General features: G+C 38.2%; 1 protein-coding gene across 1 annotated transcript; it reads left to right on the top strand.

Moving 5' to 3' along the window:
• Positions 1-3,188: 3,188 nt before the first annotated feature.
• On the top strand, positions 3,189-7,829 carry LOC143553679 (glutamate receptor 3.3-like). Its single transcript, XM_077043621.1, is given in 8 exon segments — positions 3,189-3,534; positions 3,846-4,131; positions 4,415-5,160; positions 5,162-5,743; positions 6,115-6,392; positions 6,472-6,503; positions 6,763-7,169; positions 7,311-7,829. Coding segments are annotated over 7 exon segments (2,718 nt in total). The 5' UTR covers positions 3,189-3,534; positions 3,846-3,866; the 3' UTR covers positions 7,719-7,829.
• The last annotated feature ends 3,333 nt before the right edge of the window (positions 7,830-11,162 follow it).

Here is an 11,162-nt window from a genome sequence, read left to right as displayed (position 1 = left end):
CTTGCCTCTGGGGGCATCGTACACAGTCTGATGGGGTTCAGGAAACTCAGGCTCGAGAGGATCGAGCATGAACTTCCTGACAACATACCGGTACAGATCGCCGGGCAGAGCACACTGGCACTCGCCAGCAGTACTCTTGTCATCGGCTGCAGACTCGAGATCACGTGAAGACATCTTGCAGAAAGAAGAAAACGATTTCGGGAAAATGCTTGCCTGAAAAGGTGAGTATTTGCCGGAAATCGCTAAGAAGAAGAAGAGAAGGGTGAAAGTGTGGATTACAAAGAGCCCTCTCCCCCTTTATATACTAATCGCAATTAATGCGATGAATTTAATGCGGAAGAGAGAGAAAACGAAGGTGCAATGAAACCACGACACGTGGCAAAAAGCAAGCTGGCAACAGCTGTTGACAGGACGCATACCATTAATTTCGCGGCCACGCGCCCGAAAAATCGCGCCCACGCGCCTGAAAAAGCGTCTGGAATGACCATGTACTGTCACGTCACCATAACTTCCTGCACGTCCTGACACAGTCAGAAGAAACCGTCGCACGACGTTTCAGATGTTTGGAATGTTCCTATCTTTCCACCAACTCTTCGAATTTCAAAATTCAAAATTCAAAAAGATTCAAGTGAGCGGGAAAATACCCCTTACCTTGGTAACCAAGTAACCGTAAGACGGACGCGGGTACAGTGTTAAGGCAAAACCCTTCACATACCTAGCACCCGCAGGGAATTGAAGCCAAGAATAACTTGGCAACCAAGTAACCGTCAGACGGATGCGGGTACAGTGTCAAGGCAAAACCCTTCACATACCTAGCACCCGCAGGGAATTGAAGCCAAGAATAACTTGGCAACCAAGTAACCGTCAGACGGATGCGGGTACAGTGTCAAGGCAAAACCCTTCACATACGTAGCACCCGCAGGGAATTGACACCAGGAATACCTTGGAAATAAAGTAACCGTAAGACAAGTGCGGGTACAGTGTCAAGGCAAAACCCTTCACATACTTAGCACTCTGCAGGGAATCCAAACCAAGAAGGATCTTCTGGGCAATGCTTGCGGAAACGGGAATAACATCCCCGCATGACGGGAACGTCGAGAACTATATTGTTTGAAACTCCAAGATGGAATTGGTGGTTTTAGCATAATTGATCACTATGTTGAAAACTACCAAGACCCCATGGAGAATCCACACAAATGGGACTCAACGCCCCTGATGTGCGAGGAGGTTACAAACCTACCCGCTTCATACCCAAAGATCAAGCAGAAAAGTCGGGAATTTCTGCGTGACATCAGGAAAACCGCGGGAAGAATCACCACGGAAAACCTAAAAACTAAACCCTTTTCAAAACCCTTAGCTAAGTCCAAAAGTTCACCTCACTTATTAATAATTCATGAGAAAAACATTGGACTGGGGGGACTTGAAGAGGTAGGTCCCAGCAGAGCCCAGTTGGACCCGCAAGACTCACCTAAAACAGGGACGTCTGCGCAATGACCAACTGCTCCAGCAGGACCCACCATGCTCAAAGAACCTTACGCGCAGTACGCCAGCTGTACCCGCAGGGAAAGCCTCCCAATGGTGAAGTACCCCGCCTGTTCCCGCAGTTGCGGATACAAGCCATCAGGGAAGGCTACCCGCACTAACAGCAAGGCTACACGCACAAGGTGTTAGCTACTTCAGTAGTCACATGAAGGAATGAGCAAGGCGGGAATGCTCCCGCCCAAGTGAGCCAGTCCGTATGCTTCTGGAAGGTCTTTCGTACTATACCTACTAAGGTATGGGCGGAACAGACAAATTGACCAGAGCAGCCCATGAACCAATCACAGGGTGACAGCTCACCGACAACAATACGAGGAGGAGCACCCTCTAGTACTGTTTGTCACTATTAGCCGCTGCCTACTCACCAACCCTTACGAGGGGACGTGCGCAGCCTACAGTTGGTGGAACAGTGTGTAGCCGGCAGTAAAGGAACAGTATACAGCCGACCTTATTACTGTTGGCCGTAACCTATCCACCAACCAGCATGGCCTGTGCATAGTCCACTGTTGGTAGAACAGGAATACTATTCAGCCGGCTGTACCTGCTTGGAAACCTACCCTCGGCTATAAATACTCCAACACCTTGGAATGGTAAGGACATCATCTGATATCTCAATCTTATCTAGCAATCTCTTAATATACTCTTATATTTAGAGCAATTTAGTCTGATTCTCACGCCGGAGGGTGGTCACAAGGAGGAACCCCCCCCCCTTCTCAGTGACGAGCTTACGGTGTCTGTTTTGCAGGTCTTCCGAAGAACAACCTTCTCAGCTAGATCTCATCCGTGGGAAACATTACTTAACCCCCAGATTATCTATAATCTGTCCAGGGTTCACTTAGTGTTTCTTCAGCTTCCCTTTTTTTGCAACTATGATCACACTCTAAAGTCCAACCATAGCCACCACCATAGATTAGTAATCATTTCATTCGACCAATAATTGATCATAATAAATTGTTCGGTCCAACGCCAGTGCCTTTTGATTATACACATAACTAAATGCTTTTGATTATGTAACAATATGCATAAGGTTAGGTGAACATTATAATTTCTAACACTAATCAACATCGTCACATCAGTCAGTTTCACCAAAGTCATAAAAGTCGTATAACTTTTACAAGCCTTTTTAAATATTTGTATAATAGCTTGTATAATATTTTATTTTTTTACAAACCCATGTAACAGTAATTCAATTTATAGGCCATATCTGAATGATGTCTATAAGTTGACCCTACATAAAACATAACATACTACCAAAATCTAATTATGAAGGACCAACTTATGAATTGTGTCCTCGGTCATTATGTGACCTCATAAAGTTTTCAAACATGGGTCCATGCTTTATATTTTAAATGCTATTTTAATGTCATATGTAATAAAAAACTCAACTAACACAATAAAATACTCAACTAATATTCAGAGCATAGAGAAGTTGTGTTACATGCTTTATATTTTATAATTTATATCCTAAAAGCCATGGATCTCTTTGCTTCCCAAGAAGTCTTATCCCAAACTTACTTGTCATCTTCTGGCTGTACATTCAATTCCCATCCACACTCACCCAATACCCATAATAATAATAATAATAATAATAATAATAATAATAATAACTCCCAACACATTTTATTCATTATTATTGTACACGTATACATACATCCCTTAGAAATTGACCCCTTCAACCAAGTTGCCTGAAATAGATTCTTTGTGTCTTTGTTTTCACATGGTTTTAGGTTCTCATGTGTTTTTCATGTTTCTGGGGGATCAGTTAAAGTTGAGAATCTTTCATGACAAGGTTTTTTTTTCTTTTAAATAAAATTGTGTTTTAGGCATTGCATCTAATTCTTTCTTTGTTACTTTTTCTTGGTGGGGTGAGGTGTGGGGGAAACAACCCAAGTTGCTAACTTGTGATTAACCCTTTTCATATTCCCTCATAATCTCATTTGGGTTTTTGATTGTTTACTTAAAATCTTCATGGATTGATGGTTTCTTGAAATTAAAGTATAAAGCTCTATGCTTGGTAAGCAATTTATTGTTTTATGTCATTTTTTTTCAAGAATTTGCAATCAAGTTTCAGTTTTTTTGGATATTTGTGTTGAATTCCAATGAATCATAGATTTTTATTTTTATTTTTTAATTAAAATCTTCATCATGGTTTCTTGAAACTAGGGTTTAAAGCTCTGTTCTTGGTAAGCAATTAATATTTTGCTATTTTTTTCAAGAATTTGCTATCAAGTTTTATTTATTTTTTTTTTTGGTTATTTATGCGAAAATCGGTTATATATAATAAATAGTATGATACTGTGTTTCAGGTGGGTTACTTTTGATATGATATGATGAGTGTTCTTGTTATCTGGAGTCTTGTATTATTAAATTTGAGGGTAAATGGTTTAACCACACATAATGCTTCTACAAGACCAGCTTATGTGAATGTTGGTGCCATTTTCACTTTTGATTCCACTATTGGGAAGGTTGCTAAAGTTGCAATTGAGCAGGCTGTTAAAGATGTTAACGAAAATCCAACCGTTCTTCCCGGAACAACTCTTCGAATGCACATGAGGAGCTCTAATTGTAGTGGCTTTCTTGGCATGGTTGGAGGTAAAACATGAACCTTTACACAATAATTTGATTAAAGAGTTGTTTTTTCATGTTATTCTCTCACAAGATTTGCAATTTTTTGAAATCTGAATATGAATAAATTGACATAACTATATAAGTAGTTGAATGTTATCTAAAAAGCTTAAAAAAGCCACCCCTTTTTATCTCCATTAATATGATGGACCACATACAAGTAGATGTTATGGACCACTATATGTTACTATTGGTTAACAAGGATCAGTTCTTGTTGAATGATTTATCTTTTTTTTTTTTAAATATGTAGCTTTACAGTTTATGGAGCGCGACACGGTGGCAATTGTAGGGCCGCAATCGTCTGTGGTAGCCCACATAATATCCCACGTGGTAAACGAGCTTCAAGTCCCGCTCTTATCGTTTGCTGCAACGGACCCAACACTAACCAACCTCCAGTTCCCTTATTTTGTAAGAACAACACAGAGTGATCTGTACCAAATGACAGCAGTAGCCGAGATCGTCGATTATTACGGTTGGCGGGACGTTATTGCAATCTTCATAGACGATGATTATGGAAGAAACGGGGTGTTAGCATTAGATGACACGCTAGCAGCAAAACGCTGTAGGATATCGTCTAAAGTCGGGATCCCACCCGGGTCAGAATACGGGCGGAGTGAAATTATGGATATTTTGGTGAAAATTGCTTTGATGGAATCACGGGTTATTGTTCTTCATGTTTATCCCGATATGGGCTTTTTGGTCTTTTCAGTTGCTCAGTATCTTGGAATGATGGGCGACGGTTATGTTTGGATTGCTACCGATTGGCTTTCATCCTATTTAGATTCGAATATACCATATCCGTCTGATAAAATGGAGAATATGCAAGGTGTTGTTGCACTGCGTCAGCACACGCCCGATTCGTTAAAAAAACGAGAACTGGTATCAAAATGGAGAAAGTTAACTTCGGTTGGGTTGAACTCTTATGGATTATATGCTTATGATACCGTATGGATTGTAGCTCACGCGCTTGAAACATTTTTTAGTCAAGGCGGGGGTCATTTCGTTTTCAAATGATTCAAGATTAAGTAGCGGTGGACTTGAAGATCTTCATCTTGATGCTCTGAACATTTTTGATGATGGGAAAATGTTGTTGGATAATATATTGGCGAGCGATTTTGTTGGTTTATCTGGGCGTGTAAAGTTTGGTTCGGATAGAAATCTTGTTAACCCCGCGTATGGTATTATTAACATAATCGGAACGGGGTTTCGAACGGTTGGGTATTGGTCAAACGGGACGGGTTTGTCAACTTTGACCCCTGAGGATCTTCAACTTAATCGGTCAAAGGCGAGTCAACCACTTCATAGTGTGATTTGGCCCGGGGAGATTGTGACAAAGCCACGTGGATGGGTGTTCCCGAATAACGGGAAGTTGTTGAAAATTGCGGTCCCACTTAGAGTAGGTTTTAAGGAGTTTGTTTCACAGTTACCGGGAAGTAACATGTCGAAAGGATTTTGTATTGATGTGTTTGTTGCGGCAGTTAATTTGTTACCGTATGCGGTCCCGTATCAGTTTGTCCCATATGGAAATGGTAAAGACAACCCGAGTTACACAGATCTGGTGAAACTGATTGCAGCGGGGGTGAGTTTTTTTTAATAATATTATTCAAGTGTTTGAAAAAAAGGGCGCAGGTGGCGAGCTTGTTAATATATATCATCATTTAACCTTAACAAATGAAATAGGTTATTTACCGTGACTTTGATTGCCAGATCTTCACTAGGGTAATTATTTATTTTCATAACTAGAATAATAACATGATTTTTTGCAAGAGGGTTATCACCAGATCTTCAATTAGCTTAATTATTTTTATAACTAACTAACTTAATTATATTGTAGTGTAAGTTACCACTGCGTTTTTTTTTCCTTCTTTGTTCGGACTTCGGACCATTTGCACCTTGAGACTTGTTTATACATCATCCCACCCGTAAAAAAAAAAAATACATTTATTGTAGGAATTTGATGGGGCGGTTGGGGACATTGCTATAACAACAAACCGAACACGAATTGTGGATTTCACACAACCGTATGCTGCATCGGGGCTCGTTGTGGTGGCCCCGTTTAAGAAAATGAATACGGGCGCATGGGCTTTTTTGCGCCCGTTTTCTCCAACATTGTGGGAGGTTACAGCGGCTTTCTTTCTTGTTGTTGGCACTGTTGTTTGGATTTTAGAGCACCGGATTAATGATGAGTTTAGAGGGTCTCCCAAAAGTCAAATCATAACAATCCTATGGTAACAATTTTTGTTTAACTTTTTCTTAATTCTTACAATTGTGTTGTGTAATGATGTATTTTTTTGGTTTTCTTTTCAGGTTTAGCTTTTCGACACTCTTTTTTGCGCATAGTAAGTGAGATACTAGTTCTTAATGCATTGTTGACTTACAAAGTCAAACCGAGTTATGCTTACTTTTCAAAATCAATAGAATTCTAAAAAATTCAACGAAGTTTTAATAATTTCATTTAAATGTTATAAAATATGCAACAAATTGGAAAAAGAAAATGTTCTAATTTTACATTAAGAACATCTTCATTTTGAATTACAAGAGCAACCAGGTTTGACCTGAAAAGTCAAACTGAGTAAAGTTTAATTTTCTTTTATGCAGGAGAGAACACTGCGAGTACGCTTGGACGCATAGTGCTACTAATGTGGCTTTTTGTCGTTTTGATAATCAATTCGAGTTACACCGCGAGTTTGACCTCGATTCTCACGGTCCAACAGCTATCTTCTCCGATCAAAGGGATTGAAAGCTTGAAAAAATCCAACGATCGTATTGGGTATCAAGTGGGGTCATTTGCAGAGCGATATTTGGTCGATGAAATTGGGATTCCCGAATCCAGACTCGTGGCTCTCGGAACACCCGATGCTTACGCGGATGCACTCATAAAAGGTTCCAAGAACGGCGGCGTTGCAGCTATCGTTGACGAGCGCCCGTACATTGAGCTTTTCTTGTCAAACCAGTGCAAGTTTCGGGTTGTTGGGCGCGAGTTCACAAAGAGTGGATGGGGATTTGTATGTTTGTCCTGTCACTTTGTATGTTCTTGGTGTTTTGACTTTCGTGGTCAATGAAACATTTTCAAAACTCAAAATATTGAATAATATTGAAGGGTAAAAAATGAATAATAAATTTTTATCTTTATCATAAACTTGTAGGCGTTTCCACGTGACTCGCCATTGGCGGTTGACTTGTCAACGGCAATCCTGTCCCTATCGGAAAACGGGGACCTGCAACGGATCCATGACAAGTGGCTGATAAGAAGCGGTTGCAGCACTGACAACTCGGAGCTTGAATCGGACCGGCTGCATTTGTCAAGCTTTTGGGGGCTCTTTCTTATTTGTGGTATAGTTTGTTTCATCGCCATTTTCATATACTTTTGTCAGGCGTTTCGTCGGTTTCGTAATGTGGCTCGTGCGACGGCTGAGTCAGACGGCTCGGCGTCATGGTCGAAGCGGCTTCAAACGCTCATATCGATTATTGACGAGAAGAAAGAGCCGAGAGATAGAGATAAGAAAAGGCAAAAAGTTGAGAAAGACTCTGAGATTGGAAATGATTCAGAATAAGGATAGATTATTATTTTTTGTTTTTAAATAGTTACATTTTGTCATAAACTAATAATGCTATATTTAAACTTGTAACTAAATTTTATAGAGGCAATCCAAATTTAGAATGATATTGAGTAAAAGTTGTACATATTTGTGATGAAAGTATGTATTATCCACCTCATATGGAGATGGCATTATTAAAGATGTATGCTATCATATTCATTTATTCAACATTTAAATATAGCTAGTATCTAGAACCCGCGCGCCATTAGTACCCACTTATTGTCATCTCTAGTTTTGTATGCTATCATATTCATTTATTCAACATTTAAATATAGCTAGTATTTAGAACCCGTGCGCCATTAGTACCCACTTATTGTCATCTCTAGTTTTGTATCGTGGAAATGATCTTTACATAGGATTGCTTAACTGATATTATGTGTTTTCGAGCCTATTCAAATGTTGAAGTGCTATAATCGTTACTGATACATTTTTTCCCAAACACTTAACAAAATTTGAACAAAAAAACAATGGTTTGAAAAAGATGGTTGTTCGACTGACACGAGCGAGGGGTTTTTGATGTTCTCTGTGAGAGCCAACCTTCCGTGGTGCCCCCTACTCTAGGAACTATGTGACTCATAGCCTTCGCTCGAGCCACATGACCCAACTCGCAACTTAGAACAAGCAAGCCGGCTAACGCTCTGACAACCAAGCCAGGTGTCAGATGGCTTAAGAGCGTATGTTATAAAGAGAATATGAGTTTTGTAAGCTTCCGATGTGGGACAAATAATGAGAGAAACACTGATCACCTTTGTTGCTATTAATTGTGCTTTGATTTTTTTTTTATGTGAGTTTATTTAGCTTCTTGTATATCATCTGTAAGTGATAACTGTTTTTTTAAGTAGTAAAATACATCTGTAATTTCTTGTAAGGAATCGTTAAGATCTGATGGTTCTAGTTTTGTTGCATAAAGTAGATGGAAAATCGTCTACAGTCATTCACTTTATATATTAATGATGTCCATTTGGTATTTTAATGAGCGCAACTGTTAGCTTGTGATGAAGTCATGAAACTATATGTTTGCTTTTATGAATAAATTAAAAAAAAACTAGAGTTACTAAAGCATGATTGTAACAGTATATGTTTGCTTTATGAATGGATATGGCATTGTGAATGAATAGAGTTACTAAAGCATGATTGTAAGTTTGTAACAGTATACGTTTGCTTTAGTATGAATTAATCAAGTACCACGACCCTTAAACGGTTTAAATCAAGCTAATGCAAACATTGGTTTGATATCTTTCGGCAAAAGAACATATTATGACACCAACCCAAATCATAACAGATATGTATTACCAACAACCAAGTAACATTATATTATAGAATCAAAAACATTAGTATGCATGCATCAAGCATCAACGAATAAAACGAGTCTAATATTGTTAACCTAGGCAAGAGCTTCGGTTTCATCAGGAACAACACCATTACATTAGCAACCGCATCCTCCTCATCATCTGATTTCAACTGAGCCGATACATCATCAATAAGCTCTGCTATCTTCTGTGCCAATTTTTGTCGCGTTTTCTGCAACAAAACAAAATTATTATTATTATTATTATTATTATTATTATTATTATTATTATTATTATCATCATCATCATCTTCTGTGCCTATGCGGTTTTGCCCGAACAATAATTTGGTCAAACCTTGGTCATGTTTCTTACAGAAGAACCTGTACGAAGATCAAATCCACACACAAACTTTCAAAACTAGTTTTCGTGAATTCATTAAGCAATATATGTTGGAATTAGGGGATGTAAAGTGCAAAACAAAGGTATATAACCCAGAATTTGCAGTGAAAACACTTTTGATATACACACAAAAAAACTGCATACACATTCATATGTTCGACTCTTAATCACATTCGTTACACTGATTTATATTGACACCAATGATGAACGACCTATACTAGATTAGCAGGCCTTCAATCCTAACCGACGACATACGGGTAGTTATTTAAGTATTTAACTACCATAAGTCCATACATAATTGTTGTTGTTTGTACATGCATAATTAACATATAAAATACTAATAATGCTTATAGACTAAATTTATGTTTACTTCTAACAAAATAGCTTTTAGTTTGAAAATGTAGATGCAGGAAAACATCTAGAAAGGTCAAGATGTAACATTTGGTCAGTCGTCAACCACGTAGAAACTTTCAAACTAGTTTTAGTGTCTTGACTCTTGTGTATAAATTACCATTACAACATGAAACAATTGTTGTAGCCTTATTTCACTGTCAAGCTCATAGTGTCACACCTAATCCACAATTTAGGCAATGCACACTGCATGTATTTCATTCATCATTTATATAATTTTCAAGTCTTACAAAAGGTTTCATAAAAGACTGAAACTTTAAAACTTACATGAAAGTAAAAGAGTTAAATACAAAAATACCAAGAGCAGGCTTGAACTTTACACAAAAATCCATTCTTGGTCCTAATCCCTGGTTCATGTGACCCCAAGATGGAAACGTTTGCAAAGCTCAAACCTTTTCTTGGAAGTTTCAAAATTTGATGACCAAATTATAAATTATGACAAATTTACTTCGACCTCATTCTTTGCAACTAACTTTAAGAAGGATTAGCCAGATTTTTAAAACTAAAACCAAGGCCGTCTCTAAGATTTCAAGTGCCCAATACAAGTACTAAAGGATGCCCCTTACATAAAAATAAGAAATTTCCCAAAAGATATAATAAACACCTACTTGGATTGATCATCAATGCAGGATATCGTAAGCATAGGGTCGTAAAATTTATTACACGACCGTTTTGATATAACTATCAAATCGACCTTAGCTTAGTTGCTCAACTTATATTCAATGTTTTTTAACCTATGCAAACTTTGAATTGTTATAATCCTTACAGTAATAAGATGTAGTAATATGTATACTATTTACTAATGCATTCTTTTCAGCATACGTTTTAACATTTCCTTGGTTTTACAGTTTCCAAAATTTTCGGTCTGCATTTTCAGTCGCTCTGCAACACCGAATAATCCCACTAATATTAACGTTCGTCCAACAAGTTTGGTGTGGTGTCTCTTTTTCTTTGGAACTGTAGCAAAAGTAAACAAGTAAATGATTTTAGTTGCAGTCCAACACTTGAGAACATGTTTGGTTTTTTAAGGCTGTTGTTAACAGATGCTGAACAAAGAAACATGTCGTGTCCAAACACCGAATAATCCCACTAATATTAACGTTCGTCCAACAAGTTTGGTGTGGTGTCTCTTTTTCTTTGGAACTGTAGCAAAAGTAAACAAGTAAATGATTTTAGTTGCAGTCCAATACTTGAGAACATGTTTGGTTTTTTAAGGCTGTTGTTAACAGATGCTGAACAAAGAAACATGTCGTGTCCAAACACCGAATAATCCCACTAATATTAACGTTCGTCCAACAAG

The sequence above is a fragment of the Bidens hawaiensis genome, unplaced genomic scaffold (assembly GCF_021521415.1).
Source record: "Bidens hawaiensis isolate Kalapana, Puna unplaced genomic scaffold, B.hawaiensis_p1.1 tig00017350_1, whole genome shotgun sequence".
Lineage (NCBI taxonomy): Eukaryota > Viridiplantae > Streptophyta > Magnoliopsida > Asterales > Asteraceae > Bidens > Bidens hawaiensis.
This window is presented reverse-complemented; position numbering and strand designations above follow the sequence as displayed.